General features: G+C 38.2%; 1 protein-coding gene across 2 annotated transcripts in view; it reads left to right on the forward strand.

Moving 5' to 3' along the window:
* Positions 1–15837, forward strand: part of sipa1l2 (signal-induced proliferation-associated 1 like 2) — a 69530-nt gene that overhangs the window by 26517 nt on the left and 27176 nt on the right. For both annotated transcript variants that reach the window (XM_051912410.1, XM_051912411.1), the window contains exons 2-8: positions 5972–7696; positions 7834–7961; positions 8818–9006; positions 12108–12282; positions 12608–12711; positions 14296–14453; positions 15241–15826. In XM_051912410.1, the coding sequence (XP_051768370.1) occupies positions 6325–7696; positions 7834–7961; positions 8818–9006; positions 12108–12282; positions 12608–12711; positions 14296–14453; positions 15241–15826 (2712 nt within the window). In that variant the 5' untranslated portion in view covers positions 5972–6324. The remainder of the gene's footprint in view (positions 1–5971; positions 7697–7833; positions 7962–8817; positions 9007–12107; positions 12283–12607; positions 12712–14295; positions 14454–15240; positions 15827–15837) is intronic.

Genomic DNA, 15837 nt, shown 5'->3' on the forward strand with positions numbered 1-15837 from the left:
ATGTTTATGGCCTAGAGTGAGTTAGGGATTTGGAGGAGGAGGTGGGCGTCCCTCATGTTTAAATCCAACTGGCTGCAAGGCGAAATATCTCAATGATAATGTGTGCCTGTCTCCTCCACTTCAGTCCCAGCTGAGAATGACTGAATATCTGTCAAACAAAGGCGATTCCAGCTGTTATTGATAAGATCGACAGTGTGTACATGAAATGCAGTGTTCACAGATTGTCATTAACAGGACTTTATCTCTCATTGGGCCGGATGCCATAAACTCCATCACAGACAGTCATGTCTAGTCTAGCAGATGCTGACTGGCTGTCTGGCTGTCTGCGTTTGCGCATGTCTGACTCATTTTAACAGCTGATGCCCGTTATCCAGGTCAATCAAAGCCAAAAGCTGAGTCTGAAGTCATGAAAGCAAGTGGAAAAAAGCGTTTTTTCGCACTTTGACTTATCGAGGGCCTTTTCCCAAATTGGTGAAGAAGTCAAACTGTGAGCTTTTAGCATGAAATTATGGGTCTTCCTTGTTAAAGTTCTGGCAGTGGAAATGACAAGATCTTGACATGTTCTGGCACACAAGCCTGCATTCCTGCATAAAACTTGCCAACTAGAGGTCATTTTGCTTTGCAAAATACTTAGGAAGTAGTCATATCTGGGTTGTATCATACTGTAAATGAAGGAAATGTGGGTTATTGTGTTTAAGCCAGAACACTGACCCAATTCTAAACCACAGCCCTTTCTCACGGGCCATTCCCTGTCTGTTTGCTCACTGTTGGAGGGCCATGTTTGTTTGGTAAACACCTGGAAATTATATTAACCCAAATGGTAAAGGTCATTTGCTGTATTCCCTTCAGAAAGCCCCCTCAGTGCACCCCCTGGGGTCCAACCTTTCAACTCATACCCACACTGCCTGTGAGGGTGTGAGACCTGCCTTTTGTTTGTTTATTTTTCTCTTCCAATCTCTAACTGGGTCTGTTCCTTTTCCTCTCCTTCCCAACATTCACATTCTCATAGTTTGCAGTAGAGTTAGCCTTCAGTTTTTCATTGTAAAGGTGACATTTTTGGTCTTGGTTAAATGAGAAATGACATAACCAGTGTTTGAATATTTTATTTTATTTTATTTTATTCAATGCAGTGCACATATTTTTACTGCAATGCACATATTTCTACTTAGTTTATTTTATCTTATATTTTATTTTATATTTTATTTTTTTATTATTTTTATTATTTTATTTTATTCAGTGCAATGCAAGGCACATATTTCTACTTCAAGTTTATATTCTAATTCAAGTTTATTTTATTTTATATTGTATTTTATATTTTTATTTTATTCTATTCTATTCTATTCTAGATGGATAGATATACTAATGTAGTCATCCTTCTGTATGCCAAGCTGGATGCCACTACAAAATAATTAGCCAATTTTATTTTTAGCAATGTGCTTTTATATTTACTGGAAAATATATACGTGTGTCTGTGTGAAGTTAATAGAGTGTGTTTGTGTGTGTGTGTATGTAATGTAATGTAACTCATAAACACGTTTATCAATCTATCCATGTTTGTCTTACGGATTTTAGATTGTGCTAGTGAACTCTGTGCTGAATATCCGTGTGAAACAGTCTTGTAGGTTTCCTACATGCCGTCGCTTGGAATAAGTCCAGAAGTGTTCGTGGCATGTGAGGCATTAGGGCACACCGGCTCCTGGCTCTTGTTATAGTGCCTGTAGCTCTGGAATGCATAAGCGGCAAAGATACTCCATCCTTACTCCTAACAAGGAAAGGGAAACAAGAACACAAGACCTCCCAGCAGCGTCTCAGGAATTAGAAATGTAGGTGAGCTCAAGGCTGAAGCGGAAAGAGCCTGGAACGCTTTGACAGCATCTGACAGGGTGTGCCCTTGTAGGGTGTTCACTGGGGCTGATGTCAAAAAACTTTCTGGTTCTACTAGGTGTCTGCTCACCCCAGCTACCCAGTCGAAACTGCAGGGCTCAATTTACTCAATCCTTCTGTCAAAGTCATCTTGTTTTTTTCAATAAAACCCAGGAGCAAACAATAGTGGACAGGGCAGGAAGCAATAATCCATTAGGTGTAACCTTGTAACATTGATTTGGACTGAGTTTACAACAGAAATGGAGAGAAATTATTCTGTTTTTAACTATGGAATATAACAATGTGGGGACCAAAAGTAATTTTAAAGTATGTCTATTTTTTGACCTTTCTCTCTGTGGCTTGGACAGACGGGGACTGTCTGTGACTGAGCTGACCTCTTTTCCAGCGCTGTTTTGATCTGTTTCGCATCACATTTCAAAGACTATGTCTCAAAAAAGACTGTTGTGCCCGTCAATCATCCAGTGAAGAGTGACGTAGTTTAACTGTAACATCAGACTGACTAAATCTATTTCCTAGTAAAACAATCAAAAAATCTTGTGGATTTATTACCAAACATCAAACAAAAGTGTCCATGTAAGCTGCTTATTCTGATTGCAGAAAAATCCTTGATTTATGCCTGTCAGGAAGTGGACATTTCTAACAAGAGAGAAAAAAACCCCTTTAGTTCAAATATTCTCTCATATCTTCTGCTCTATCACACCCTGGGCAGACAGGGAGTCCTTTTAACTTCTGTGGCTGTTGGAAATGATAGACGGGCCAATGTGGTCACAGTCCCCGCTATAGATCCAGCTGTCTAAATAGATTGGGTCAGTGTGTCTTTGAGGTGGGCGATGATAGCCATGATGAGCTCTGTTGTTTGGGCGGCACGGTGCATGTGAGCAAGCGTTTGAAAGCAGGGGACCGGCTCATAATGGTAATCGATGACCTGTACAGGAACTGCAGCTGGACAGAGGGCGTCGGAGGGGACAGGATTGGCCATTTGCCTGACTCTGAAGCCCAGCGGGAGATAGCGGGAGGGAGCCTTTCAGATGTGCAATTTGTTGTCCTCTCAAGCCTTTGCTATTGTGCTTCATGTGCTATTTCTCTTTCTTTTCTTGTTTTGGATAAGGCTGATTTATTGGGATCAAATGTGGTAATGCCTCTAAAGACAGTGTACACATCATTATAACACATATTTCCATTTATTTGAACAAAAATGGTCCCAAAACAGACATTTGTTGTATCCCAGGGATCATAGTGATGTTGTATGTCTTGGAGGACAAACGGACCTCCTTCTGACATATGAATTTTTAAAACCACAGAGGAGTCACAGTCAGATATGAATAATTCATGCGAGTTACATTTGTTCTTTCAATGATTAAGACATGAGTTTAGATTTACGTGTTACTGAACACAGCTATAAGTTGGTTTAAGATATTAGATGATGACACTCCTGAACTTCTAAACATTTGTTTTTCTTATGAACCTCATGAAGAAACATCCAGATCATATTTCACCCCAAAATCAAAATATGAATTTATATTTTTTAAATTAGGCCAATTTTAGGACCATTTAAAATTATTTAACACTTAACATTATTTTCAAAAATGTTTATTAAGCAAAATGAATCATATTTTCCTCCGAAACTTTGTAAGGTAAAAATTCACGTTACATATTGTATTTATTTTATTATTATTATTATTATTATTATTATTAAATTTTACAACAAATAATATTGTGATTATATTTGTAAGGTTGATTTTTAGAAATTTACTTTAATAATACTTTTTTTTCACATTACAGCAGTGACAATTGTTTTTTCTCTGCATTATATAATAAGAATTGACGGTATGTGCATAATTGTCATGAAAATAATGTCACTATATAAAAAAAAAAAAATATATATATATATATATATATATATATATATATATATATATATATATATATATATATATATATATATATATATATATATATATATATATAATATAATTTTTTTTTTTTTTTTTTTTTTTCTCCTAAATTTTACTTTAAAAGGTCTATGTATCTAGAATATGTGCGAAATATAATTTCTTATTCGTAGCTTTGGTTTTGGGGTGAAAAATAATTCTAGACCAGTCTTGGCAGTTTTCGTGAGATTCACCCTATCATTTGCCAGGATATCAAAGCTCTGTGTTGTTTTGTGAAAGAGAGCCTCCCTACATGTTGATTTTTCCTCCTTTTAATATTTAACAGCATTCTTTAAAAATGAAACGGCTTGTCATTTGTGCACATTTTTTTTTTTCTGAAGCCCAATGCTAAGTTTAGCCTGACCAGCCCTCTCTGTTTACACCATGTTCAGTTTAACCCAATGTTCAGTGCTGCTGCCTGGGAGTGTTTTTGATCATGGAACTTTTGAATTTTAAATTTTTTATTACACCCATATTTTAAAAGCAAGAATACCTCTGCATCTCCTCTGGGAATGAACATGTCGCTTTGTGCCTATGTTCAAATGTCAATGGCGTATCTTTTGATGAATGTTTAACAGAGATTTCACCATTTGCTCTATCTAGATGTCAACTGAAAAGGAAAGTCATTTCAGAGGTGGAGTAGGCTATTATGTTATGATTAAAGATTGCAAAAACAATTGTTTTCTTTGGAATAACATGCACCCAGGAATTGTGCACAATAGGACAGATGAATGAAGTGTAAAAGGTCAATTTTGTTTCCATGTTGACATTAAATCACAGCTCTGAATCCAATGGATTTCCAGACTCTAGATGGATATTGCAGTTTGAAAAAGAAAAACTTCTGTGCTGTACACAGCTGGTGTCGACGCTGACACAAAGATGTGTTTATTTCAAAGGAAGGGTTAAAGGTATTGGGGTCAGTTTGAATGTAACAGACAGACAGACAGGGCCGTGCGTCCAAAACACATTATTAATAAACGGCAGTTTAATCAGCTTGGCTTTCGAAGGATTATTTTTAGGTTGGCGAATTTCACAGCACGTAGCTTACCCGTGGCGGCGTCTGTCAGTACTGTAATTTTATACTCTTTTCCGCTCTCACTAGTACTTTATTTTTGGCTGATATGATATTGGAAAGCTCTTTCACTGAAAGGCAGTCTCAGTGAGTTCACTGCACTAAGCTAGTCATTTTTTTTTTTTTTTTGCTTCAAGACAGATTTTACATTGGATATCAAGTGGTGACCCAAAACAATGCTCAAATATAACGAAAATGTTTAAAATCAAATATTTAAATGTAATGAAATTAACTTGTAGTTCTTAAGCCAAGTGCATTTGGCATAGATTTAAGTGGCAAAGTTAAATTTAATTTCTGTATAGAGTTGTATGACCTTTAATGTCATTAAAGTGAGTGTTTTCTCCTCTCTTTTAAAGGTTCATATTTATTTTACAGTCCTAGCAAAATATAATTTGTGATTTAATTGAATTTATTAATTACATTTAGCATTGTTTCCTTTCCTTTTGAGAACCACTGAACTCAATGTGAGATCTTTGATTTTAAATTGAATTTGGAAAACAATTTAAGGTAGAGAATAACGTATTGGTAAATCATTTTAATAATTTGTCATTTTCATTGTAAAATTCATTCTGATTAAATACACCAGCTTGCATCCTGTTTGGTATTTGTGAAAAAGGACATAAAAAGATGGCCATCTGTCAAGTACTTTCAAATGCAAATTATGTAAATGAAACAAAAAATGCATTATTTTTTTCAAAGTTTTGTTCTTGAAATAATATTGAATATCATTATGACTTAACACTGTAGAGAAAGTGGTTTGAATCTGTTCTGCTATTTATCACAGGTAGTAATGTGCATAGATCACTAATGCTTTTTCATTTAGATGTTTATCTCTAATTAGTCTGTGCATGAAGGTCAAAAATTGGTACATTTGTTATATAGAAGAATGACATGCATTCAGGTGAAAAAGAAACGTGCTTTCTGAATAGACATTCAAACCCTTATTAAATTAATTGGCCTTTTTGCTGATGCTTTGTTCATTTGAGGATTTTGAGTGCTTTGCATTCTTTCAAGGTCACATTGGTATCTCTCCCTCCCAAATGGATTCTCTAATGATCTCTCTCTCTTTCTCGTTCCTTTCCAGAGCATCAGAGAGATCCCACCTGGCTTTGTTAAGCTTACATGGCTGTGAAATGACCGTATCTCCTGCTTGCCCTCCCGTGGAGTGAGCAGTTGTCCTTGACAGTGAAACTGAGATAAAGAGTCTCATTCTCCTCCTATGGATTACAGACCCATAGGTCTGAACACCCTGACGTGGGTCAGTCATCATTCACAGACTTCTCCCAGTGCCGCCAAGCTCCTTCGCTATTGCGTAAAATGCTGGAGTTGGAATTTCTGTTCTGGACAATTTAACGTCAGGTATGAATATCCCTAACTTTAGGACCAGAGATACAGCAGACGAGGCCGTAGAAGCTTGAGAAGCGCCTCACCTCAGAGATGCAGACTGATGATCTATTTGCCAAAAAGCTTCAAGCCTTGAATGGGAATATGGGACCTCCTGGCGCAAATACACAAGGAACACCAGCAGTGCCCAAGATGGGGATACGTGCAAGAGTGTCAGATTGGCCACCGAAGAAGGATGGCCACGGTCCACCACCCAGGTACGACAGCCTAATGACGTCCTTCCAGAATGGACAACCCAGTCAATTGGCGGAAGATGTGGTCAAACAAAGCCCAGGTTCTCCTCCCAATCCCAGCTTTCTGGAGACAAAATATGGTCTTAGTGACCTTCTGAGCCACTCTCCTGGTAAAGTTCACCACGCTCTCCAGAAGAGAAGCAACAGTGACGTCACCATCAGTGATATAGGGGCGGAGGACATGGATCAGACAGCAATCAACCCCAATACAGGTGCCACTTTGCACCGAGAGTATGGAAGCACGTCCTCCATCAATCGCCAGGGTTTGCCCGATGAGGGGTTTTTTGGCAATCTGAAGGGTTTCCAGCCAGAACTCTCGGAGCAACCAAGCGCACCACCTCCGCATGGCTTTCCGGAGTTCCGTCGGTTTCCAGAGACCGCCATTTCTCCAAGTCTCCAGACTGCTGCGCAGATTGCACGGGGGGACATTCTCTGCATTCCCAACTACTCTGACTATGTGGACAGTTCGCTCTTCTACAATCGGGAAAGGGAGAAGTCCTTCCTACAGCGGCAGAAATCCGAAAAGGGTGAGACGTCCATATTCCGCAGGCTGAAGACTATGAAAAGTGAGCAGCGGCAACTTAGCGAACACGACGATTGTAGTAGACACGGTCGTCCATTGAGTTTCCAGAGATGCTTCGCCCACTATGACGTCCAGAGCGTGCTTTTCAATATTAGCGAGGCTGTTACTAATCGTTCAAATTTAGCACGTCGGAAAAATATTACCACGGGGGCTTCTGCAGCATCCCAACACCAAATTGGTGGGGGAGTGGACAGTCTTGACCCCTTGCCTCTTTGTGAGTCCCCTTTGGACAATTGTGAGGAACTTGTGCCAAAATCTTGCACCGATCCTGACGAAGGGGATGGGAAGAGCAATGGTTTGGTGCTGACCTGCCCGTATTTCCGTAACGAGATTGGTGGTGAAGGTGAAAGGAAACTGAGTGCCACCAAACCAAACAGTGGACCCCACAACAATGTGGGTGACAATTATACTATTGAGTCTACTTTAAGCTCACACTGCACCAATGCGGGGGTTTCTGTCTTGGAAATGTCCCGTGAGAATTATGCCTCTCGTGAAAATTATGCTGTTCCACGGGATTGCATTAAACGCTACATCATTGAGCACATTGACATGGGTGCTTACTACTATCACAAATTCTTCTTCAACAAAGGTATGTTTTACAAACTAGACCTTGATTTCGTGGGTCAACACATAGTGCTCTATAGAGATTGATGATCTCACTTAGTAACCAAAATAACTGAGTGAATCTCTCACTGTATAATGTCGACCCCTCTCTTTTCTTGATAGAGCACCAGAACTACTTTGGTGTTGATGAGAACTTGGGCCCAGTGGCAGTTAGCATTCGGAGAGAAAAGCTGGAGGAGGGGAAGGAGGGCCCACAGTATAATTATAGGGTCATCTTCAGGACCAGTGAGGTAGGACGGCGCCTATAAAACACTGTTTTACACACATCATTTAACAGACCTCTGTTGATCCAATGGTCTTTGAGCCAGTCAAGTTCAGGGGTTTAAATTAAGGGAAGGGTGGCAGATATGTCAAAATTTATTATTTCAATTAATTCAAATTATTTTGCATAAGTGCAATAAAATGTTAAATAAACTGAGAAAGTTTATTGCTTGTTTTTTACAGACAGTTCTCATTCATTTATAATTGATTTCCACCTTCCCATTAAGTCCATTTCCCAAAGCTTTTACATCATCTCTTCTGAATACAAATCAGAGCTGCCTCAATAATAGCATTGATTGTTTTGGAAATCAGCTTAAGATGGATGATGTCTTTGGTGTACTATTGATTTTTCCATGTATGGTGATATAAATTACCTCACTGTACTACATGATTCTCACCACTGATGCTATAACAGTCCCAACCAGTAAGGCTTTCAAAATGGCACGAGATCTTTCATATGCGGCCTGCCAGGGATTTTCCTAAGGGTGACTGGATAGTTTGCTGAATTGGCGGTTGAGCGTACAATGGCCCTCTTGCTAAAAGCCAAAGCGTTACTTCAGCATTCGCCACAGTTAATTGAACTCAATTATTCATCGAAAAGGTTGGCAGGGCATGTCGTTGGATTCAGTGCCATTGACGAGGCACTCTTAGAGAGTGCTTTGCCATTTGAGAGACTAGAATGGTTTATCCATCTGTTCAGTAATAGGATTCGAGCATGCAGTGTATTTCATTTAATGGATACATTTGCTCAGTTCCGCCAACGTGAACTCTTTCCTTCTTTTCTACGAATATAAACTTCTCTCTCGTTACTCTGTCCATCTTCAGCTCACCACTTTGAGAGGCTCAATCATGGAGGATGCCGTCCCCTCCACCGCAAAGCATGGGATGTCCCGTGGTCTCCCTCTTAAAGAGGTGCTGGAGTACGTAGTTCCAGAGGTCAACATTCAGTGCCTCAGAATGGCCATCAGCTCACCTAAAGTCCCAGAACAACTGCTGAAGCTGGATCAGCAAGGGGTAAGTACAGTACTAAAAGGTCTACAGACAATTTTACACATAGAAAGTGTTGAAAATGTATTTGATTTTACTTTTTTAAAATACCATATTATTTTATTTATTTATTGGTTATCATGCTAGAAGAAATAGTCCTTGGGCTAACATGGCATGTAAATAATAACAGAGCACATCATAGCTACTATTATATTGTGTATTTTTGTACACATGGAACACTGTATTGTCCAGTCAGCAGCATCCAGGACCAGAACTATTGATGAATCCAAAATATTAGAAGGGTAGAAGACATTTAATTTTAATGCAGTGTCCTGCTGTGTGACATGATATAATTAATCTAAATCTATTTTAAACATATTTTTTCCACATTTTGTAATTCTATAATTTGCAGTTATGATGTGCTCATATTAAAAGAGACTTCATAGAATATTTCTTTCTTAATTTATTTTATTTATTATGCCATATGACCATTTAAAATTCATTTTTGAAATCAGCAGTTTATTAATTTTGTGTTAATTAATCTTGTCAAAGAAATGTTGCAGTTACCTAAAGTATACAGTTAAAGTATACAATTTCCCTTATACAGTTATGACAATTTTAATCAAAAATTTTGAAATGAAGTATAATATGGCCATTAACTTTGTTATCCCAAATATATGCTTCTTTTGTAAGTGCAACAATAAGCATTTCCCACAATACAGACGGGCTGTAAAATAATCGTACCACCGTTTGGACAGTAAGAGACAGTTTGGCTAACACAAATTGACAGGAGGGAAGAAACCTTCATTCTCCATGATGATTCATTGCATACAGTGTACAATGTTGTGAACTGTACATGTCTGCAAGGCTTGTAATTACTAGGACATAATCAAGTGGGGGTTTAAGAAACCATCAATTATATCATTCATACGTCCCATTCGCTTAGTTTTAATGCATACTGATCAAACCAGAAACAGATGTTTTAAACCTCTGCTGATGATGTGACGTCCTTTTGATTATTTTGATAACTTAAGCAAGATTGAGCTTGTAAAGTAGTTCCTTTGGGCAAGGCGCCTATCAGGTGCTGCTGATGGCCTTACAACATTTCCGTTTGAGGGTTCAAATTGCAGGTGTGTCAGGGTGAGACAGTGTTTTACTAAAGGAACCTTATAAAAACAAAGATCCAATTACTTATTGACAGACCCGGACTTGCACTTCTTAGGCCAAGAGTGGAACAGAAAGATGAGCAGTTTTGTCAGTAAATTGACTGAATGAAATCTGAGAAGCAGTTAAAGTCTTGATCGATATTGCAGCCACACGACGCCCAGAGGGGAAAATCTGAACAGTAACTCTGTAGAACAATGAATGCATTGAGTGCAGTTAGACATCAAATTAATGTTGGTAATTATTTCAAATAGTATTTTGTCATCTCAAATCAATCAAATTCAATGAATACCTTATTGAGGACTTCCTTATAAAATGATGATTCAACTATTGTCCGCCCTTCCAGTGTTCAGATAGAAAGTAACTATTTTTCAAGGCAAATTATTCAGAAAAACCACATAAAACATCACCATGGCAACCACCTAGCCACACATAACAGGCCACTTGACCCGTCTGAGACGCTACCAACTGTGACCAGCAACACTTAGAGTGAAAATGAAAGAAAATCATTGCTCGTCTTATGCTTTCTTGAGTCCCCTTTCTTCATCGCCCCTCCATACTCTCTCCCAATTCTACCCCCTCTCTGATGATGGCTTTTTTTTTTTTGCCTTTGCTTTTTCTGTCTAGAGACTTTATGGCACAAAAGCCAAAGTAATTGTAAGAATAGCTCTAAAATTGCTTTTACCATTTTTAAAAAATTGGTATGGGGTGAGAATTACAGACAATTACTGTGGACCTCTTAAAAATTCCTATGTCATTGTAAACCAGCTTTCTTCAGATTGTCACCAGTTCAGCATTTTCTATTATGATGTTAAGTATCATATTTTTGACTTTCTGTACATTATCTTTTAATAATTGTCCAAATAAATGCTTGGCTCTACTTTTTGTTTGGCTGTCTGAAGCCCACCGTCTGGTTCCATAGCTTCTTTCTTTAGTTTCTGGCTGATATGTGAGTCTCATACATAATGCAAAAGTGGCATCTGAGGTCATTCTGCATGTCATTATGTTTCAGATTGATAGCACTTAACATGACTAGATCACCACTTGTGGTAGACGATGTATATCACCATACCATAATGTGCTTTAAAGAGTGCTTTTGATGTTTTCCTGTAGATTGTGTTACTGTGTTCTCTTGTGAGGTTATTATCATTTTTTATTATTATTATTTTAGAAGCGCTTTGAAATTGATTCTGTTATGTAATAAATCCTGTCATGTAATATGTAAGGGACAGTGTTGTTATTTTTAACCGAAATATCTTTTTCGTTAAGTGAAATGAAATGGAAATAAAATATAAATGTTAAATTAATATTAAATAATAAAAATGTAAACAAAAATGAGAAACGTTGTCTTGTCAACTAACTGAAATGAAATAAGTTGAAATGCTAACTTTATTCAACTTAAAACTTAAATAAAAATAAATTAAAGCTAAATGACAAAAACACATAACAAAATGACTACAACCTAACTGAATACTGAAAATATAAAATTAAAGTTATTTCAAAATATTAATAAATACTATTATAATATATACATAATACTAAAATAACACTGGTAAGGGATAATGTGCAGTCAGGCTTGTCATTATTGCAGAATAAATGCAGAAAGTATAATCAAGTCCCTGAAGTCAAGCAGAGGTTTTTTCCACGTAATACATAGTTTGAGTTTAAATTATTTTATTACATGTAAAGAATGATAAAATGCAGTGTAGAAGATCAGTTGCCAGGAACAAGTCAAATGTACTGTACAGTGTAATGTTCATTTTATAAAAATAAAAAAAAAACACAGAATGCAACAATTGGCCAATATTTCAGAGAGCCATTTAATAGATGTAATTAGGGCTTTGCAATACACTGTGAAGGATGTAATAGCTGGCTGAAACTTGAAGGGTGATGCACAGAAAAACTTGTGAAATATTATTACGATGATTGAAACTGATTGTGTTTTTACTCTATGAAATTTGTAGCTGAGTTACCAGCACAAAGTGGGCATCCTGTACTGCCAGGCCGGGCAGAGCACAGAGGAGGAGATGTACAATAACGAGAGTGGTAGTCCCGCACTGGATGAGTTTCTGGATCTACTGGGTCAGAGAGTCCGACTGAAGGGGTTCAGCAAGTACAGGGCACAGCTGGACAACAAAAGTAAGTACTCCTCTCACCATGATATCTTCAAAATGTTTGAATGTTTGATCCACGTTCACTGCTGTGAATCTTTGACAGCTAGAAAGCTACTTGGCAGCTTCAGCTTAATTTCTGAAATGGGTTTTGTTAATACCATATTTGTTCTCGGTCAGTGCATATAGGGCATTGGACAGTTTCTCATAATCTCTTAGTCTGTCCAGATGAGCCATTTGCAAATTAATTTTGAACTGCAAGAGACTAATTTCGTATTTCATCATGAGTGTATGTCTTTCTAATTTACTGCTTTTATACTCATATGTGTGATATAATCACATGTTCTCTGCAGCGGACTCCACTGGAACTCACTCTCTGTACACCACCTATAAAGATTTTGAACTGATGTTTCACGTCTCTACAATGCTGCCCTACACGCCCAACAACAGGCAACAAGTGAGTTGGATGCGTTTCATTCTTATTCCCCTTCTTTTTATTTACTCGTTGTCTTGTTCCAAGCCCATATGACTTTATTTTTTCCCCCATGAAGCACAAAAGGAGATATTTTGAAGGCATTTTGATAAGAAGTCTGGTCTGTTAGCTGTCACATGACTTGAGAAGACGTTTAAACTACTTTTTTTAAAGTGTCCTTTTTGGAGCTTGAGAGCTTCTAAGCACTGTATTCTTTCATTGTAAGAAAAAGAGCAGCGTGAATGTTCAACAAATTATTTTCTTTTGTGTTCTCTAGTACACTACCGTTCAAAAGTCGCTGTTTCCACAAATTATTAAGCAGCATAATCATTTTCAACATAGATGATGATCAAAAAACATTTCTTATTATTAAATCAGCATATTAAAATGATTTCTGCAGGATCATGTGACACTGAAGACTGGAGTAATGATGCTAAAAATTCAGCTTTGTCATCACAGGAATAATTTACTTTTTACGTTTAAATGGTAGTGTAAGTAAATTATCACGACATTTTTAAATAAAAGGTAAATATTTAACATACAAGTGCTTTATTAAAAACAAAAAAGCAGATAGTCCAAGATAGATCTGCCTTCCTGCTGATTTATGCACACTTGAATAAGCACCTGGTGAAATGAGATTCAGGTCTGATCACTTACCCAGTCCTGTCTACAAAAACTCTTTCAGCCCTCGTCAGCTCTCTGTTCAAGTGCCTGGTCTTGATCTGTGCATCTTTACAGACCTCGCAGAGCCCAGACCAATTGTCCTGCATCCTGCTAATTGTAAACACTTCAGCGGGCAGGCCACGTTGTCATGGCAACCGTTTGAATGCCCCATCTTTTCGGAAAAAAAAAAAAAAAGGCTCCCTTTCCAGTTGCCCAGACAAGGCACAGATTTTATGTCTTAAGTGAAGAGCAGGACATATCAAGGATGATTAATCAGAAATATGTCATTTTCTGATGCATTTAAGATGTGAAAGGCTGTTCTTATTTTTTTGGTGGAACCAATTTTAAAAGATTTATTTCCTTCATCCGCTGTATTTTTCAATGGGCGGAACAATCGTAATAGAGTCCACCACAGATTAATTTACCACTGTAACAGCTTTCCATCAATGACTTCCTGAAATCCCCTTGGCTAGACTGAGCTCAGTCGGATAATGAAATTGAGATTTGTGCTTTTAAAAGAAAGTAAAGGAGCCCTTGCATGGGTTTTTATTTGGCTGATTTATGGGATTTGTTGTTTTCTGTCCATAGGATCATGGTCCGATATGGATAATCTTAGAATATAAGCTGGTGAAGATCTCCACAGCTTTGAGCTTTAGTTCAGTACACCTCTGATCCCCCCCCTTTTTTTTTCTCTGCTGACAGAGAGATGAGTTCAAGGGATCTACAGTAGAGTACAGCTAAACCTTTACATTTACACATTACTTAAGCTTTCTTATGAACAGTTATTTTTTCCAGCATGCAGTAGTTACAGTTATATATGGATGTTTCTTCAAGTACAATGTCCTAGTTTCTTTTTAAAATGTTCACTGTGATGACTTTCTACCTATTATCTGTTCCCCTATCCAGCTACTGAGGAAGAGGCACATTGGAAATGACATCGTTACCATAATTTTCCAGGAACCAGGAGCATTCCCATTCACACCCCAAAACATACGCTCTCACTTTCAACATGTCTTCATCATTGTCAAAGTCCACAATCCTTGCACAGAGCATGTGTGTTACAGGTAAGATATTAAATATCAATTACTTATAATTTTCAGCCTAGCCTGTTCAATAAATGCTTCTGTTTTCCAAGCATGGTGGTTTGGCTTATACATGTGTCTAACTAAATACTGTTTTTAAAGTCATGCCCAACCCATCTTGAATAAATCCAATTTTGTAAATTAGAGATTTCATCTTGGTGGGACGGGGGGCGGAGGCAGATGAAGATGCTTTCCAAACAGCTTGGTGACAGTCAGATTTGACCTCTCAGAACGATAGGGAGGATTAAAGGATAAGATCGAAGGGAATTCAATTTCCAGACTTATTTACTCAGTGTGTACCTCTTAAGCTTGTTCAGCGTAACATTGCAGAGAGCTGAGGGAGGCTGGAACCTGTCTCAAAGCAAAATTGCCTGTCTCATCTTCTGAGCAGATCTGTGAGAGACTTCTGCAGCAAGATTTCAGAATTGATGTCAATGTTGAAGTCAAGTGGAAAACCTTTATATGCATTTTTCTCACAGAAGAAATGTGCTTCTTACCTTGAATATTACATATTAATGTTGGATGTGGAAATACTATCTCCTATCATAGCTTAATATGTGGAGACCCCTAAATGAAATATATGAAAAATCTATATTACATTACATTACATTACATTACATTACATTGTTCAAAAGTTTGGGGTCGTAAGGTTCTTTAATGTTTTGAAGGAAGTCTCATATGATTTTTTTTTTTTTAGGATTCTTTGATGAATAGAACAGTATTTATTTGAAGTGACTAAAACTCATTTCATCATTTCTTTATGCAATAGTGTTGCAGTTGCCAGATCCAAAGATGTGCCTCCGTTTGGACCTCCCATACCCAAGGGAGTGATGTTCCCAAAGTCTGCCGTTTTCCGGGACTTCCTGCTAGCCAAGGTGATCAACGGCGAAAACGCGGCCCACAAGTCTGAGAAGTTCCGCGCCATGGCGACGCGTACCCGCCAAGAATACCTTAAAGACATAGTGGAGAACTTTATCAGCGCAACACCTGTGGACGCCTCAGGTGCAAAATTCAGCTTCATCACCCTAGGCGCCAAAAGGAAGGAACGCAGCCGGCCAAGGAACAACGCTCATCTGTACAGTACGGGAGCCATCACGTGGTCAGTGGTTGCTCGGGACAGCTGCCAGTCCACCGATATCGGTTGTTTACTGGCCATCTCCCGCGAGTTTGTGGCGCTCATTGAGGAAGCGTCCCGGGAAGTGGTTTTCAACTGTTATTGCAAGGACGTGATTGGTTGGAGTTCGTCCTCCATGGTGGGCAGGGTGAAGCTCTTTTACGAGCGTGGCGACTGTGTGGTGTTTTCCGTGCAGGACGGATGCCCAGAGGAAGTTCGAGAGGTCGTACAGCGATTAGAGGTATGAGTAGC

Source organism: Ctenopharyngodon idella, chromosome 11 (assembly GCF_019924925.1).
Source record: "Ctenopharyngodon idella isolate HZGC_01 chromosome 11, HZGC01, whole genome shotgun sequence".
In the NCBI taxonomy this organism is placed as follows: Eukaryota; Metazoa; Chordata; class Actinopteri; order Cypriniformes; family Xenocyprididae; genus Ctenopharyngodon; species Ctenopharyngodon idella.